At 38.4% G+C, this 19363-nt stretch overlaps 1 protein-coding gene and 1 long non-coding RNA gene across 2 annotated transcripts in view; both read left to right on the top strand.

The window, feature by feature from the left end:
• Positions 1-17669, top strand: part of LOC116561998 — an 89149-nt gene extending 71480 nt beyond the window's left edge. The window contains exon 3 of the long non-coding RNA XR_004273702.1: positions 11559-17669. This is a non-coding gene — a long non-coding RNA (uncharacterized LOC116561998). The remainder of the gene's footprint in view (positions 1-11558) is intronic.
• LOC116561996 (ubiquitin-like protein 5) lies at positions 9027-9431 on the top strand. The gene has a single exon (XM_032294055.1). It carries the CDS (start codon positions 9100-9102, stop codon positions 9319-9321), a length of 222 nt encoding a protein of 73 aa, XP_032149946.1. The 5' UTR covers positions 9027-9099; the 3' UTR covers positions 9322-9431.
• Positions 17670-19363: the final 1694 nt, after the last annotated feature.

Raw genomic sequence — 19363 nt, 5'->3', positions numbered from 1 at the left:
TCATTGTTGTTTTGATTTTCATTTCTGTAATCATCAGTGATGTTGAGCTTTTTGAAAATATGTTTATTGGCCACATGTATGTCTTCTTTTGAGAAGTATATGTTCATGTCCTTTGCCCACTTTTTAATTTTAATTTTTATTTTTTTTGTAAATTTGTTTAAGTTCCTTATAGATGCTGGATATTAGACCTTTGTCAGATGTGTAGTTTGTGGAAATTTTCTACCCTTCTGTAGGTTGTCTGTTTACTTGGTTGATAGTTTCTTTTGCTGTGCAGAAGCTCTTTAATTAGATCCCATTTGTCAATATTTGCTTTTGTTGCAATTGCTTTGGGCATCTTTGTTAAGAAATCTTTGCCTGTACCTATGTCCTGAATGGTATTGCCTAGGTTTTCGTCTAGGCTTTTTGTAGTTTTTGGTTTTACACTTAAGTCTTTAATCCATCTTGAGTTGATTTTTGCACATGGTGTAAGGAAGGAGTCCAGTTTCAGTTTTCTGATTATGGCTAGCCAGTTCTCCCAGCACCATTTGTTAAATAGAGAATCTCTTCCCCATTGCTTGTTTTGGTCAGGTTTGTTAAAAATCAGATGATTTTAGGTGTATAGTCTTATTTCTGGGTTCTCTATTCTTTTCCATTTGTCTATGTGTCTGTTCTTATACCAGTACCATGCTGTTTTAATTACTGTTGGCCTGTAGTATAGAGTTTGAAGTTGGGTAGCAGGGTGCATCCACCTTTGTTCTTTTTGCTTCAGATTGACTTGGCTATTCAAGCTCTTTTGTGTTTTCATATGAATTTTAAAATAGTTTTTTTCTAATTCTCTGTGAAGAATGTCAATGGTAGTTTAATGGGAATAGCATTGAATATATAAATTGCTTTGGGCAGTATGGCCATTTTAATAATTGATTATTCCTATCCATGAGCATAGAATGTTTTTCCATTTGTTTGTGTCATCTCTGATTTCTTTGAGCAGTGGTTTGCAGTTCTTTGTGAAGAGGCGCTTCTCTTCCCTTGTTAGCTGTATTCCTAAGTATTTTATTCTCTTTGTGGAAATTGTGAATGAGAATTCATTTGTGATTTGGCTCTTGCCTTGGCTATTGTTGGTGTATAGAAATGCTAGTGATTTTTGCACATTGATATTGTATCCTGAGACTTGGCTGAAGTTGCTTATCAGGTTAAGAAGCTTTGGGGCTGAGATAATAGGATTTTCTGTATATAAAATCATGTCATATGCGAACCAAGATAGTTTGACTCTCTTCCTATTTGAATACCTTTATTTCTTTCTCTTGTCTGAATGTCCTGGGCAGAACTTCCAATACTATGTTGAATAGGAATGGTGAGAAAGGGCAACCTTATCTTATGCTGGCTTTCAAGGGGAATGCTTCCAACTTTTGCCCATTCAGTATGATATTGGCTGTGGGTTTGTCATATATGGTTCTTATTATTTGGAGCTGTGTTTATAATATCTAGTTTACTGAGAGTTTTTAACATAAAGGGATGTTGAATTTTATCAAAGGCCTTCTCTGCATCTATTGAGATAATCATGTGGTTTTTGTCTCTAGTTCTGTTTACGTGATGAATTACATTTATTGATTTGTTTATGTTGAACCAGTCTTGCATCCCAGGGATGAAGCCTATTCCATTATGGTCTTAACCTTTTTGATATGCTGCTGGATTTGGTTTGCCAGTATTTTACTGAGGACTTTTGCATCAATGTTAATCAAGGATATTGGCCTCAAGTTTTCTTTTAGTTGTTGTTGCTGTATCTCTGCCCAGTTTTGTTATCAGCAAGATGCTGGCCTCGTAAAATGAGTTAGGGAAGAGTGCCTCCTTTTTATTTTTTTTTGGAATGGTTTCAGTAAAAGTGGTACCAGCTTTTCTTTGTACCTCTGGTAGAATTCAGCTGTGAATCTGTATGGTCCTTGGCTTTTTTTTTTTTTTTTTTTTTGGTTGTTAGGCTCTTTATTACTGCCTAAATTTCAGAACTTGTTATTAGTCTATTCAGGGATTTAATTTCTTCCTGGTTCAATATTGGGAGGGTGTATGTGTCCAGAAATATTTCTATTCCTTCTATTTATTTATTTATTTATTTTTTAGCTATGTGCATAGAGGTATTTATAGTATTCTCTGATGGTTGTTTGTATTTCTGTGGGATCAGTGGTGATATCTTCCTTATCATTTCTTATTGTGTTTATTTGAATATTTTCTCTTTTCTTTTTTATTTGTGTAGCTAGCAGTCTATCTAAATATTTTTTTTTAAAAAAACCAGTTCCTGTCTTCATTGACTTTTGAATGGATATTTTTGTGACTCTATCTCTTTCAGTTCAGCTCTGATCTTGGTTATTTCTTGTCTCATGTTAGCCTTGTGGTTTGCTCTTGGTTGTCTGGTTCTTTTAGTTGTGGTGTTAAGTTGTTAACTTGATATCTTTTTAGCTTTTTGATATGGGCATTTAGTGCTATAAATTTCCTTCTTGACATTATTTTAACTGCATCCTGGAGATTCTGGTACATTATATCTTTGTTCTCAACACTTTTAATGAACCTCTTGATTTCTGCCTATAGTTCATTATTTACCCAAAAGTCTTTCAGGAGCAGATTGTTCAATTCCCATGTAGTTGCATGGTTCAGAGTAATTTTCTTAATCTTGAGTTCTAGTTTGATTCTAATGTGGTTTGAGAGACTGTTTGTTATGAATTCAGTTCTTTTGCATTTGCTGAGGAGTGTGTTACTTCTGATTATGTGATCAATTTTAGAGTAAGTGCCATGTGGTGATCAGAAGAATGCATATTCTGAGTTTATTGGTTGGCGGGAAGTGGTGGAGAGTTCTGTAGATAATCTATCAGGCCCACTTGATCTAGAGCTGAGTTCCTGTCCTGAAGATCTTTGTTAATTTTCTGTCTTGATAATCTGTCTAATATTGTCAGTGGGATGTTAAAACCTCCCACTATTAATGTGTGGTTGTCTAAGTCTCTTTGAAAGTCTCCAAGAATTTACTTTATGAATCTGGGTGCTGCTGTATTGGGTACATATATATTTAGGATAGTTAGCTCTTTTTTTTTTTTGAGTTGAACTCTTTACCATTACAAAATGCCTTTTTTTGTCTTTTTTCTCTTTTTTGATCTAAGGTTGCAACCCATGATTTTTTCTGTTTTCCATTTGCTTGGTAAATTTTTCTTTATTTCTTTATTTTGAGCCTATGTGTGTCTTTGCATATAAGATGGGTTTCTTAAGACAGCATGTCAATTGGTCTTAGTTCTTTTTCCAGCTTGACTTTATGTGTCTTTTAATTGGGGGCATTTAGCTTATTTACATTTAAGGTTAGTATTGTTATGTATGGATTTGATTCTGTCATTATGATGCTAACTAGTTATTTCGCAGACCTGTTTATGTCATTCCTTCATAGTGTCTCTGCTCTGTGTACTTCAGAGTGTTTTTGTAGTTGCTGGTAATGGCTATTCCTTTCCACCTTTAGTGCTTCCTTCAGGAGCTCTTGTAAAGCAGATTTGATGGCAAAAAATTCCCTCAGCATTTGCTTGTCTGAAAAGCATCTTATTTCTCCTTTGCTTAAGAAGCTTAGTTTTTCTGGATATGAAATTCTGTTGGAAATTTTTTTCTTTAAGAATATTGAATATTGTCATCGAGTCTCTTCTGGCTTGCAGAATGTCTGCTGACAGGTCTGCTGGTAGTCTGATGGGCTTCCCTTTGTAGGTGACCTGGTCTTTCTCTCTGGCTGCCCTTACATTTTTTTATTTCAACTTTGTAGAATCTGATGATTATGTATTTTGGGGATGATCATAGAGTCTTTTACTGGGTTCTGCATTTCCTGAATTTGAATGTTGACTTGTCTTACTAAGTTGGAAAAGTTTTCCTGGATGATAGCCTGAAGTATGTTTTCCACACTGATGCTATTCTCCCTGTCTCTTTCAGGTACCCCAGTCAGTTGTAGATTCAGTCTCTACATAATCTCATCTTTCTTGGAGGTTTTGTTCATTCCTTTTTATTCTTTTTGTTTGTATTCTTGTCTGACTGTCTTATTTCAAAAAGATAGTCTTCAAGCTCCGAGATTCTTTGCACCATTTGGTCTATTCTGCTATTAATACTTGTGATTGCATTATGAAGATCTTGTAGTGTGTTTTTCAGCTCTATCAGATCAGTTATGTTCCTTTCTTTACTGGCTAATTTGGCTGTCAGCTCCTGCATTGTTTTATCATGATTTTTAGCTTCCTTGCATTACAACATGCTTGTTTAGCTCAATGAGTGGGATGGTTAATATTGTCAACTTGATTTGATTGAAGGATACAAGGTGTTGTTCCTGGGTGTGTCTGCGAGGGTGTTGCCAAACAAGATTAACATTTGAGTCAGTGGACTGGGAAAGGCAGACCCACCCTCTATCTGGTAGTCACCATCTAATCAGCTGCCAGCACGGCCAGAATAAAAAGCAGGCAGAAGAACATGGAAAGACTAGAACCCTGACTAATACAGTGAAGTTCATTTTTTCCCACATTCTGAAGCCTGCTTCTGTCATTTCAGCCATCTCAGCCTCACCTCAGTTCTGTACTCTTGCTGTAGAGTTGTTGAAATCATTTGGAGGAAAGGGGCACTCTGGCTTTTTGAATTTTCAATGTTTCTGTGCTGATCCTTTCTCATCTTTGTGAGCTTATCTATCTTTGATTTTTGAGGTCGTTGACTTTATGTTGTTTTTTGGTGTGTTTTTGTTGTTTCTCTTTTAGCAGTCTGGACACTCTTCTGTAGGGCAGCTGTAGTTTGCTGCAGGTCCACTCCAGACCCTAGTCATCTTGGTTTTTCCTATACTTGTAGGTATCACCAGTAAAGGCTGCAAAATAACAAAGATGACAGCCTGCCCCTTCCTCTGGAATCTCCATCCCAGGAGATTACTGACCTGCTACCAGCTTGAATGCACCTCTATAAGGTGGCTGGAAACCTCAGTTTCAAGGTCTCACCTAGTTAGGAGGAATAGGATCAGAGACCTGCTTAAAAAAGCAGTCTGGCTACTTTTTGGTAGAGCAGCTGTGCTGTGTTAAAGATACCAATTCAGCCTTCAATTTGGTTGGGCTCACCAAGGCCCACAGCCTGGACCAGCTGAGATGCCCAATCAGCCAGCCAAGATCCTGGCCTGCCCTGACCCCCAGGCACTCTGTTCCAGGGAGAAATTAGAACTCTGTCAGCTGTAGAACATTGCGGGGTGGGAGGGGGGACGGGGGAAGAGGCCCTGGGTGGGAGGACCCACCCCATGAGGAGGAGTGAATCAGGGTCCCACTTAAAGAAGCAGTCTGGTCACACCTAGACAAAACAGCCATGTCATGCTGGGGAAACACCTCTGCCCCTGTGAGCTTGGACTCTGCAAAGCCTGCAGGCTGGAACAGCTGAATCATCCAAACAACTAAGGTGGCAGCCTGCCCTGCCCCTGGGCACTCCATGCTAGAGAGAGATCAGAACTTTTTTCATAGAATACATGTGTAGGATGACTGGAGGCCCCAGCTGGGTGGTCCCGCCCAGTGAGGAGAAATGGATCAAATGGGTTCAGCTTAAAGAAGCAGTCTGGCTGTGTTCTGGCAAAGCAGCTGTGCTGTGTTGGAGGGACCCTTCTTCGTGTGAACTATTTGGACTCTCTAAAGCATGCAGGCTGGAATGGCTAAGTCGATCAAACAGCAGAGATGGCAGCCCACCCCTCCTAACAGGAGCCCCATCCTGTTTCAGGCAGGCTCCACCATGTTGCCGGTGGCTGGCTGGAATTCCAGGCCATTGGGTCTTATCTTGTGAGGTGCTATCAAAGTAGAACCTGCAGACTGATGCTGCTCGGCCATCTGAATTCAGCCACCTTCCTCGGGGTATGTATGTATCTCACACCTTGCCTGCGTTGCAGACACCTTTGTTGGGAATCCTGAGACCAGAGTGTGTACATCTCCTGGGTCTCTGTGTGTGTCTGAGCAGCAGCTCTGCCGAGACTCCACACCATAGCTCTCTGTGTCAGACCCAGGCTCTGGTGGTGTAGGCTCACAAGGGGATCTCCTGATCTATTGGTTGCAAAGATCTGTGGGAGAAGTGTGGTTTCCCAGGGGTCAAACTTTCACTCACCACTTCCCTTGACTGGGAATGGGGGTTCCCTCGGCTCCCTGTTTCTCCTGGGTAGGCCATCGCCCCACACTGCTTTTCTTTATTTTCTATGATTCAAATTGTTTCTCTCATCAGTCCCAATGTGAGTACGTAGATATTTCAGTTGAAGGTGCTGGATTCACTCTCCCCATTCGTTCGTCTCCGTGAGCGCCACAGACTGCAGCTGTTTCTAATTGGCTGTTTGGCCCCGCTTTGTGGGCCAAGATAGCCAGTTAAAAACAGCTGCAGCTCTAGTTTTGAAGTTTCAGTGCTGTGTAGTATTCCATGGTATGATCATTGCACAATTTTATTTTTTTCTTTTCATGTTGTTGAAAAAGACATGGAAAGAAAATTTAGAAAATTTTAATTTTTCCCTTTATGAATAAGTGGTTAATACATGGAACAACAACTGACATAATTATAGTTGGAGACTTTTAAGACCTCTCAGATATTGATAGAATATGTCAAAATAGATAGTTAATAGATAGAACAAGTTAAAACGTAACTTCTGGGAATATAAGGAATACTGATGGAGGAGAATTAATGCATTCTTAATGGCTACCTGTGACCTGGCATAAGGATCAGAATACTGAGGACCCCCAGTCACAGAATGTTTCTACCTACCCATTAACCTTTACCTATGTGTATTCATGGAGAGCAGAGACATAGCAGGCTGAAGGCCAGGGGAATGTCGCAAGAGCTAAAGAGCACTCTGAAGTACAACCTTCATTCCCCATGTGCACAGAGGCAGCTTATAGAAGTCTGGGTTCAAGTAGGAGAGCAGTGAGATTCATCCAGAGCACGCAGAGCTTTGGCTAAGTGCAAAGTAGAAGCTTGCGGAAAACTGGATGGGGCAGGAGTCCTGAGAGGCAGCCTTCTGCAGTTCATCAGACCTTTGTAGAAAGTGCTTCAGATGCCCACTGAATGCTGGGGGAAGGGAATGAGTGGAGAAGGGATATACTGAAGCCGCAAACCCCAGATCAGGAGCCCAGAAGGCAAAGAGAACTCAGTGACTTAAAGGGTTAGCTACTAGGCTATAAAATAGGAAGAGACCACCTGGTTTAGAAATCTGCAGTCTGGGCTATAAAGCTTAGAGGGTCTTTCAGAGTCTGACCATTCTCAGATTCTAAGCCATATTGAGCTAAAAACCCTAATCCTGTGGTCAAATCACTTGAAGCCAGTCAAAACCGTCTAACCAGATCTGCAATAAAACCCAGGCAGATCAACTACAGTTCAGGTTGGTTTAGCCTCATCCCTGCGTCCTGCTACACTGGCAAACACACTGTGGAGGGACGTACTGTGTATGTGAGACCAAAAGCAGGAATAACAGTTGGCTTCTCATCAGAAGCAATGCAGGCCAGAACACAATGGAGTATCTCTAAAATGCTGACAGGAAAAAAAAGTTTATTCAGAATCATATAATATTATATTATAGAATATGAAATATAAGCAAATTATCCTTCAAAATGAAGCAACATAATGGCCTTTTCAGATAGACAAATGCTAACTGGTTTCCTGCACACCTGTGGTATAAGAAACTGAAGAGTTCTTCACGCTGGAATGAAATAGTTCATAAAAACCTGAATCTACTAGAAGGAATACAGAAGCAAAGCTTTCCAAAAAAACTATTAAAAACTGATCTTTGTGTGAGACAAAAAGAATAAGCCATTCATTTAAATGAACTTTAAATATAAAGACACAGATTGAAAGAATTAGAATGGAAAAGATATGACATGCAAATGATAAGCATAAGAAGGCTGGTGAAACTATACTCTTAATTAAAAAATGTACCTCAAGAATAGGAGAGTTACTAGAGATAAAGAGAGAAACAACAATTTCTAGAACTAATTACAGTTGGAGATTTTTAAGACCTTATCTCAGAGATTGATAGAGTAAGTTGAAATAAAAATCAGTAAGGATATAAAGGATTTGAACAATATTATCAACCAATGTGACCATAACTGACAATTATAAAGCACCACATCCAACATTTAAAATCTGTATTCCGTTCTAAACTTTATTTTTTTTATTTTTTTTTTCCCATTTATTTATTTTATTGCATTTTAGGTTTTGGGGTACATGTGAACAACATGCAAAATTGTTGCATAGGAACACACATGGCAGTGTGATTTGCTGCCTTCTACCCCATCACCTACATCTGACATTTCTCCCCTTGCTATCTCTCCCCAGCTTCCCACCCCCGTTCTAAACTTTATATAAAACATTCATCATATGCAGGGTCATAAAACAAATGACAATGCATTTCAAGGAACTGAAATCACACAGAATATGTTTCTGGCCACAAGAGTAATAGATTAGAATCAATAACTATGAGATATCAGAAAAGTCCCAAAAAACTAAAAAAGAAGGAAAAAAAAAAAAAAGGAAAGGCAGGAAAGAAAGCAAGAGGGAAAGAAGAGAGAGAAAAAGAAGGAAAAAAAAGACGTATTCCAATTGTACTGTGAAGCTACAGAGTAATCAAGAGAATGGATGGTATCAGCATAAGTACCAAAACTGTGTCAAATAGAAATATACCTACACGTCCATAATGAACTGATTTTTTTTTTTTTTTACAAAGCTTTCAAGTTAATTCAAAGGAGGAAATTAATGTATTTTTATAAATGGTCCTAGGAAAACTGACTAGTCACATAAAAACCCCCGAATTTCAATCCTTGCCTCATACTGTAGGATAACAAAAAATAACTCAAGATGAATTACAATTTTATAGGAAAATTTAAACTGTTTAACTTTCTAATTAAGACACAGGAGGATAACTGGGCAACCTTAGGATTTCATGGGTAGAAAACAATTTTTTTAGATTGCAAAAAGCATGTAATATCAAAGAAAAAATAAATTGTACTTCATCAAAATAAAAATTTTCTGTTCATCAGAAGATACAAAAAAGAAAATAAGAACTGCGGCCGGGGCTCAACGCTCGGACTAGGTGCTAGTGGCGTCGGCAGGTTCGAGGCGATTCAAGCTCCAGCTAGGATGATCGAGGTTGTTTGCAACGACCGTCTGGGGAAGAAGGTCCACGTTAAATGCAACACGGATGATACCATTGGGGACCTTAAGAAGCTGATTGCAGCCCAAACTGGCACCCCTTGGAACAAGATTGTCCTGAAGAAGTGGTACACGATTTTTAAGGACCACGTGTCTCTGGGGGACTATGAAATCCACGATGGGATGAACCTGGAGCTTTATTATCAATAGATGAGAATTCTCATCTTCCTGCTGCCCCACCCTCCTCACCCATCCTCATCCCCCACACTGGGATAGATGCTTGTTTGTAAAAACTCACCTTAAAAAAGACTTAGATGTTGGAAAAAAAAAAAAAAAAGAAAATAGCAAGCTACTAAACTGGGAGAAAGTATTTGCAATAAATATATTTGACACAGAACTTGTATCCAAATTATACAAAAAACTTCTGCAAATAATTAAAGGACAAACAACCCAATAAAAAAAAGGAACAGACATTTAGAAAAAGAAGACCCACAAATGGCCAATGAGTATATAAATACATACCAATGAAAATGAAAACCACAAGGAGTAATTTTCACCTACTAGAATAACTAGCCTCAAAAAAACAACATATTAAATATTGATAAGAATGTGGTATCCTTGGAACTTTCAATCATTGCTGATGGGAAAATGAAGCGATTCTACCACAGGCAATTTCTCATAATCCTAAATACACATTTACTGTATGAGGCAGCATTCTGTTTTTCTTTCTTTCTTTTCTTTTTTTTTTGATATTTAACAAATATAAATAAAAATATATGTCCACAAAAGACTTGTACAAAAATCTTTAAGCAGGCTTAATCATAAAAGCTTCAAGCTGGAAGCATTCCAAATGCCCATTGATAGGTGAATGGATCAACAAATTGTGGTGTGTTAATATAGTGGAATAATACCCACCCCATAAAAGGGAGCAAACTACTGTTACATACAACAGCCATGTACAAATCACAAAAAATGCTATGTTGTATGAAATAAGTTAGATGCAAAATGATAACACAACTGTAGGATACATATACATGAAGTCCCCAAACAAGCAAAATGAATCTGTGGTGATAAAAATTATGCCTCTGGCTTAATGGCTTAATCTGTGGCTCATGCCTGTTATCCCAGCATTTTGGGAGGCCGAGGAGGGCAGATCACCTGAGGCCAGGAGTTCAAGACTAGCCTGGCCAACATGGCGAAACTCCCTCTCTATTAAAAATACAAAAAAGTTAGCTGGGCATGATGGCAGCACCTGTAATCAAAGCTACTCAGGAGGCTGAGGCAGGAGAATCGCTTGAACTCGAGAGGCGGAGGTTGCTGGGAGCCAAGATTGTGCCATTACACTCCAGCTTGGGTAACAAGAGTGAAACCCCATCTCATAAAACAAACAAACAGACGAAAAGTATGCCTCTGAGAAACAGAAGGAGTTGACTAGAAAAAGAATAAAGAAGGTTTCTTGGCTGATAGAAATGTTTTATATCTTATCTTGTGTTGGATTTTAATTACATGATTTATATATTATACAAGTGTCAAAACTCATCAAACTGACCACTTAAGTTCTGAATGTTTTATTTTTTTGTTATATGTATATTATACCTCAATAAAAGTTTAAAAATTAAAACAAAACAATGGAATGAAGCCACTCAGGACTGTGAGGAAGCTGTTGCAACAATTCAGGCAAAAGGTAAAGATTTCCTGGACTAATGCAGTGGACATCAAGAGGGAGAAAAAGGAAGCAGGAATTTACTCTCAAGTGTCTCTCTCTAAAGTCTGGTACTCCTCAGACTACAGTCAATCTGTGTCATATGAGGACCTGTGATGGAAGAGCAGAAGCTGAAAACTAATCTCAGAATCTGCTAGATTTGTTCTGGCCCCATTTTGTTTACAGGAGATTTAGATGATTGTGTGAAGTGAGGTGTTACTGGATCCTTTCTCAGGTCCATCCACAGACTGCATAGACTCAGTAATCTATACGCTTGTCTTCCCTTAAGTGCATGGCTATAAAGAGTCTTAAGGTCTGAGCCTCACCTTCTTCATATGTAAAATGGAGATAATAATAGTGTATTTGTAATAATATTGTTAGGATAATTAAGTGAGCTAACACACTAAAGCACTCAGTATAACAATTTATTATTCAAGGCAGTTGTTCACTGTGATATTCTTGCTATCTTTTTGTATTTTCCTATTTTGACCTTCTTTTATTCAGTACCTTTTAGCATTTAGGAGCCTATTTTATAAAACTGTTTACATATGCTATCGGGGCTGGGGTTTCTCCTAATATGTACAGATCATTAAAAGTTATTGTGCACTGAAACAGCATACTTGGTACTTAAAGTTTGCTTGTTGAAAACACAGATAAAGGAAATACCCAGTTAAGTTTTGGTGAAAGACAGCCACAGACTGGGGTCTAAACATCTCTCTCTGCTCTATTTCTTTTCTCTTCCCAGCCATCATCCATGGAAAGTCAAGATTAGCCTCCTGGATGGATTTGTGCGTAGAGCCTCTCCTCCAAACCAGAAAAGCCACTGTGTACCTGCTTGCCCTATTAGCATACCATGTGCCCAGGAGTAGACAGGTAATTGTGGGACCAGAGACAGATTAACCCATCACCTAAGGTGAGGCAGCTGAGCTGGGAAAACCAGAAGTCTATTTAATTTCCTGGTTACTTTTATAGTGATTGAAACTAAAAGCTATTTATTTATTATGTAAGAGATAGGCTCTCATTCTGTCACCAGGCTGGAGTTCAGTGGCACAGTCATAGCTGCCTGCAGCTTTGAACTCCTGGGGCTCAAGCAGTCCTCTTGCCTCAGCCCTCCCGATAGCTAGGACTGCAAATGGGTGCCACTATGGCTGGCTAATTTAAAAAAAAACTAAATAAAACGATGTGCTTGGGAATGTGAAGAGTGTGTGTGGGTTGAAAATGAATCTTCCTTCCAGTGAACAGCAATTTAATACAACTGAAACTTCTGACATTTTCTAGCTGACATTGATAGCTGTCTGGTCCGTCCAGATGATGGGTAACAGACTACTTGAAGTGAAAATTCCAAATGAGCTATGGGCGGTGAGCAAATTTTTGCCTAGTCGTGCTGAGTGTCTTGCAGTGTAATGCTGTTTTGGCATCGTGGGCTTAGTAATCAGCTGAGGTTCTCAGTGTACCTTAGGTGGTGCAGTCCCAGGATGCAGGGGTACAACACAAAGCAAAAAGCACTTTGAATGGGATGGGGCAGGTGCTGGTAATGAAGGAGAGTGCCGCTCTTCATTGTATCCTGAGTTCTATGACAAGACTATCAACAACCATATAAGATTGATATGAATATTAAATGAGAGAATATAATATGCTCAGCTGGAAGGAAAGATAAGGGCTTCTCTGTAATATGTACCTGTTATTTTGCAAAGTCTGGTCACCATAATACAGGGAAAGAAATCCTTACCTTTTCTAGTTGAACATCTCATATGTTAGTTAATCCTCATATCAATTTCATACAGTGGTATTATTTCTAGAACACAGAAAGAGAAATTGAGGCACAGAGTGTTTAGATAAGTTGCTCAAAGTCATGCAAGCACACTGTGAAAGAGCTGAGATTTGTGTAAGTTCTGTCTAATGCCAAAAGTGATACCTTCCACTCTGTGATACCTTCCATTTCTCTGCCCTTTCCTGTCCCCCAATTTGGCTCTTGGCTCCTTTGCTCTTGCTGTAACTTGCTCCTCATGCCTAAAAGGCCCTTTCCCTTCCTCTTCTCTCAACATGTTCTCAACAAGAAAACATGCCAGCTTTCCTGTTGACAACTCATCATAAGAGGAATAATCTCTTTTAGCGCTGTTGTACTGCCTGCTTGCCACACACCAGTGAGTCCCCATAATCTTTGGGGAGGACATTTAATTTTTGAACGTTCACTGCCCTTAATTTTGACTTCTGGTTGCATTTTTAGTATTCTTTTCCGGTGGACTGCCTCGTGACCTGTGAAACATCAGCATCCAATCACTCTAAATTGCGCAAATGCCCCCATGTTTTTTTCTGGTCTGTATCTATGCTAGCCCTGATGTTGGTATAGTTCCCAGAGGGTCTTTTACAACCTCTTTTAGAAAGTTTTCATTGACAGCCTCAGGCTAGGTTCATGCTATTCCTTTCTGTTCCCTTAACACTGCATAGTTTATTCTGTCAAAGGATTTTTTGATTCTCTAGTGACTTTTTCAATTTACTCATCTAATTTTCCAATTATATTACAAGTATCTTGAAAGCAGGAGCTATAACCAACTCAGTTTGTTATCTATAGTGCTTGGCATATGAACAGGCTAATAATAGGAATGCAGTAAATGCTTAAAAATAATGTGACTTGAATGTACTAATTTCTTTAACAAGATGTAGAGAGGACCTATGATGTGCAAAGCCCTATGCTAGACTTTAAGAATGCTGAAACCAAAAACATAGTCACTGCTCTTAAGTGGCTCACAGATAGTAGAGAAGCTGATATTTAAACAGATATTTGGGGCAATGTCCCATGGGCTAATGTAAGTGAATGTTTGCTATTGTGGGAACTCAGAGGAAAATGCCTAGGAAATGAGGAAAGCTTTTTTCTCTTTAGTTTATAGAAGACATTCTATTCCATAGTCCTGAAGAGCCTCTTTTGCACTTAGATGGAAATTAACAAGTTATTACCTAGTGTTTGATATTGTTTGTTCTCACACCAATCTTCTTGAGTACAAATCTTAGTATGTGATCTTGGGTAAAATGTACTTTCTCTGTGCCACAGATTCCTCATTTGTAAAACAGGAGTAATACACTGCCGGGACCATCCGGTCCACCAAGCAGGGCAGGGGCTGGGGGTTGTGCTGCTGGGTTTCTTTCTCTGGGTTTTCAGTTGGAATGTGACTGGGCCATGCTTGTTTTGTGTTTAAACGCTATACTTAATACAAGAAGAAACTATTTTTTTAACACTGTATATTTATAAAAACAGATCATATACTGTGTATACAAAAATCTCAAGATGGTAGAGACATGTATGAATGTACTAAGTAGCACTAAGTATTCCACCATGCTTATTCGTAAGGTAGTTTTTATTACAAAACTCACAGTAGGTACTTACAAATGTACCCTGTTTCTTTCCAACTGTGAAAACGGTGTCACTGCTTTCTGGTTCAGTCCCTGCAGATCCTTCTCAACCCTTTTCCTATAGGTAATTTTCTTCTGCATCCTTCCCCCTACCTCCTACATAAATAAAGGAATCAGCAAACCCAAAATCAATATGGATAATAAATGTATATGTCTCCTACATAGGATTGTAAGGATGAAATGTGGATATCTTGATATCTTTGAATGATGTCTTGCATTCAATAAATGCTAGCTTTGTTAGTCTTTTTATTACAATAATTACTGTTGTCCTCAGCAAACCAGCCAACTCTATAATTCTGAAATAGTCCCTTTCAATGACATGAAAATATAGAGTAGCAGCTCCAGCCCTATATTTATGTTCATGCTTGTGCCATAGACATTTGTGATGGGGGCACACACAGTGAGAAAGAGACACAGATTCTGTTTGCATTCCTTGAGAGAGCAAGCATTTTTAAGAGCTGGAAACTGAGAGTATAAACAACAAAGGTATTCTTGAATTTCTTGCTCAAAGTCCTGAAGAGACTTCTTAAATTTTGAGAGCTGGAAAGAGGAGGAAATATTTATTCTTTGCAACCTAATAGCAGGAGAACTGTCATGCTACAATTCACCTTTCTCAACTAGATGAGAAAAACAGGCTCAAATGCTTTCCAATGTCTTGAATGTTTACTGAGAGATGTGAAACTGGGAGAGTCCCCTGGTCCCTGTTTGTAGCCTCATTATGCTTTCTCCTGGAATGTTCTGAATTCCTCTTGCACTTACAGAGATTGGTGGATACAGCCTTGGCTCATCACAGCCAATTCCAGCACACATCTCCCTCTGGGACTTTTCACTAGCTCCTGAACAAATGGCACATCCCAGGTGTAATTTTACAACCTCTTCTTCCATCCTCCCCCACCTCCACATTCAAGTCTTGAAAATTACATTTTCTAGTCTTCAATTAACTCCCAAATTTAGACTTCCTCTACCTTTTGCTTTATATCTCCCAAGGTTGCAAATGTATTTCATTCCAACACTGAAACAATTTGAAATAACTAGCATATCTTACCTGGAGAGAAAGGGCTCTTGGTAGCAATCTCCCTGTGGTCTATCCAACTATTTCTAGTTTCTTCTTGATTTAGAGTCTGTCATTGTGAATGGGGACCCACTGTTCTCAGGAAGAAATCTGATATTCTCAAGTAGCCCTAGACACCTTCACTGGCTGCCTCCCTTTTCTTTCTCTATTCTCGTCCCACAACCTCTGAGGACTAACCTCACACATTTCCCCCATGCTACTTGGCCTAGGGCTTGCTTCGCTCCTCCATGCTGACCTCTCTTTCCCCGCTCCTGGTAACCTCAAGATGTTAAATGCTGCAGTATCTCTGGCTCGGGCTCCTTTTCTGGCCCCAGATTCTTTCATTCTCCCTCTAAGACACTGAAGAAGAAGGAATGTTCATTTATAATGCCTAATTTCTTTAACTTTTTCTTCCAGGCTCCTTCAGATGACATTTTTGCTCATGTTGCCTTAAAAATGAAATGACCTTTTCTCAATTGCCCTAAAAGATGTGGCATTTCCCCAGAATTAGATGAGATTAGATCCTTAGGTTGTTGCATTGGATGAGAAATAGTTTTAACAAAGTTGGTGATGGGTTGTATATCAAAACAGAGAAGTGGGAGGCACTCGCTGCTTTGGAGACAGTATCCTCCTTCCACAATGGAATTTTTGGCACGATCTTCAAGTTCTTGAGTTTCTTTTTCTCTTTCCTTCCCAGAACTGCAGGAAAGAGTAATTTTATATTATTTAGGCTTCTCATCACCACTACTTTATTGTCCTACACACTTTGTAACATGCTGTAGGTGAAACCTGAATATCATACAAGGCTTCAGAATCAGGAAAATGTGTTCAATGACGATTCTAATTCCTCTGGCCCAGATATTAAATCATGTTATTAATAGTATCTTGTATTTGGTGTGCTTTTTTATTTCTCCAGTATACTTTCAGACACATTCTTATTTGATTTCAAAAGTTGCTTTACCTAATTTCTGTTCAGGAGTTGTCTTCTGATTGAGTGGCTACAATGTGGTCAGAGGGACGTATGCCTCCACCTACCAATGTGAAAAATAAAAACCAACAGACACAAGACACTTAGGTACACAGTGATTTTTGGACTAAGTACTAGGAATACAAACCCAAATAGACCTAGTTCCTTCTTTCAATGAACTTGCATGCTGGGCTATACTCAGAATACTTGGGACCCACTTCTGTTGAGTTTATAGAAATGTGTGTGAATGCAAGGCTGGATTATTAAAAAATTTCTCACTTATAAAATGATTTTTATAAAATGTCTCACTTATGTTTCTTCCTTTTATAATAATATAAATCACATACTTTGTAAGACACTAAAAATATTTTATAAACAATTTTTGAAACCAAATATAAATGTGATCGTTCATTTTACAGTAAAATTCACAACCAGGTTATGAGGAATTAAGAGACTTTTGACAGATAGTCTGGATGTTGGGATGTGAATATATATAAATAAATATATCTACATGTATAAATTTATATAAATACACACATACATATAGATATATTTCAGGATAAACATGATATGTAATAAATTTTGTTTGAATATTTTGCTCTCTTTGTAGATAAATAAGTAAAGTTTTGTTTATCCTAGTAAAGGAGTACTTCCTAACAGGATTCTATTCATTGCAATGATAGGGGACTAGTAATTCTAAGCCGGAGAACTGGTGTGTCTACTGTTATCACTTATCACAAAGACCTTAGTGTAGGATGTACTCCTGGGAGAAGGCTCATAGGGAGAGAGATTTTTGTGATGGAGTAATCCAGATGTTTGAACAGCTGTATTAGTAGAGTTGTTTGGACAATTTTACACAATAATATTTTGTGATAAAGTTTTGGTATGTGAAATGGCCATTGTTTCTCAAAGTTCTTTTACTCAGAAACAGAACATGAATTTGTAGCGGGTCACAATTTCATTGAGAAAATGAAATATTTCCTTCTGAGATGTTACACTAAAACACAAATGGCTTTTGCTCCATCCTAGACATTCATGTGAAACAAAGCATTCTGCTAAGAAGAAACCCATAAGGGCTTTTTAAAATAGGATACACTTTGATTATGATCCAAGGAAGAACTGATAGTGAGAGATTAAAACATTTCCAGGGAAATTTATAGCTTCCTGCATTTCTAAGGTTACTTTGTGTCTTAATGGTCAGGCATAATTTATATTTTCCATGGCAGAAAGATGCATGGTCAGAGATTTTCTCTGCTACTCAGAATCTTGGTTGATTTAAGAGAGGAGATGCTATCTCATGAAGTACCAAATGGAGCCAAGACTTGTACACTTCACACAACAGCCAAGTCTGTCTGTATATGTTGACACATTTTATAGACAGTACTTTTCTGAGATCTTGATCAAGATCAGAATAAAAATACAAATAATAATAGTAAGATTAAAAAAAGGATAGGATAAAAGGAGCAGAAGAATAAAGAGAAATTGCTACTGTGCCAGTAATGCTAAGATTAGCATCGGCAATTAATAATCCTAGGGCTTCTGTAATTCTAGAGTGTGTGTTAACTAGAGTCAACTCAGCAAATGTTTATGGAGACTATGTGCCAAGCATTGTGCTAGACACTGAAAGATTAGAAAGATGAATCAGACTCAGCCCTTTATGATACAGTTGGGAGACTCTCCCTTGGGAATTATTTCCAAGAATAAAAAGACATTAAATGTGACAGAGAAGCACAAAGAAAAATACTATGTGAACAAAACCTGGCATTTATGCTAGATTTAGAGATTGGGAAAGCCACATGGAGAAAGAGAGACATGCAAAAGAGTTTACAGAAAGTGTGAATTTTGGTGAATGGATATAAAAAAAAAGCAAAATATGGCATGCACAATTTGTGGAGATGGGGTATATAGTGCTAGAGTATGAAGAAGTCTGGGTACAGAGAATAAAGGATGCTCACTGGGGACTGTGGCAAGGAAATCTGGGTCATCATTAGAATCTGTTCTCATTAGTAACACTAGAGTGAGCTTTGCTCTAGTGCAGATTTAGAATAGGCCATACGCTAAAGACTGCTGTAGGTGAGCACTGGTTTGAATCCCACCTCCCTCTTTGTTCCACTTCTCCAAGCTGCCATCCTGTGGTTCATTCTGGCATGAGCTTCTCTATATGCTGCAATAGATTTTAGGGAAGCTGAAAAGGCCTTTCAAAGAGAAGGATCCCCTGCTGGTGAAAAGACCAGGCGACATGCTGAGCCAAAGAGGGTGCCTGCCTTTTTACTTAATTTCTGTTCCAATGTGACCATCCTTGGACCATGCCTATCTTCTGCCTGCCTGCATGCTCCAGATCCTTTTCATTTAATTTTTAGACATAAGGTGTCCTTAATCATGGACTTTAAGGATTTGTGCTTGATCCTGAGAAGTACTATGAAGCTGTGGACAAAGACTCTGGCTCTGTGTGAGTTCTGCTTACCGGCTATGGCCTAGAAGGATGCTGTGCTATGTGTGTAAATCAATCATTGTACCCTGGTAGCCATTAAAATAATTGGACTGGGAATCATTGGCTTTGGCTTCTGTCATGGTTTGACTAAGACTGAGACTTATTACCTTGGGCCAGTTACTTAACCTATTTGACCTCCAGTTGTGTCTTTTGTAAAATTATTTGGTTTGACTTGATCTCCAAGTTTTCTTCCAGCTCTAGTTTTTATTGTTGTTCTACAAGGAAATTTGGACTGTATGGTTTTTAAAACATGAAGAATCCAAGAGTGGCTGAAGTTTCACGTTTCATATTGACTTGTGCGTTAAATTTACTTTTAGCCGATATACTTCAAATATGATATGATGGCAAACATGTCAAGTCATTCTTTCCTTGCAGTATAATTCTAGTATAAGTCATTCATCCTGCCAAGGAGGAAAAAAAGTCAACTATTTTTGTAAACAAACAGCTGATGGGCACGTTAAGTTTATTTAAATTTTGAAAGTCTTTGCAGAGGAAGTAGTATCTTGTAGTGATTAAATCAAATAGCTATATTAGAAATTCCTTACCAAAATCAGATATTTACAGTGAATTTTGCTGTGGAATGTTGGCTGGTTTTTGTACAGTTCTGAGGTTATTTTGCTTCATCTTGAAAGT

The sequence above is a fragment of the Sapajus apella genome, unplaced genomic scaffold (genome assembly GCF_009761245.1).
Source record: "Sapajus apella isolate SASKATOON/1434 unplaced genomic scaffold, GSC_monkey_1.0 scaffold31, whole genome shotgun sequence".
NCBI classification, from domain to species: Eukaryota; Metazoa; Chordata; class Mammalia; order Primates; family Cebidae; genus Sapajus; species Sapajus apella.
This window is presented reverse-complemented; position numbering and strand designations above follow the sequence as displayed.

What these genes read in the sequence shown, in the direction of transcription:
- LOC116561996 (XM_032294055.1), top strand. Translation starts at nt 9,100, where the DNA reads ATGATCGAGGTTGTTTGCAACGACCGTCTGGGGAAGAAGGTCCACGTT.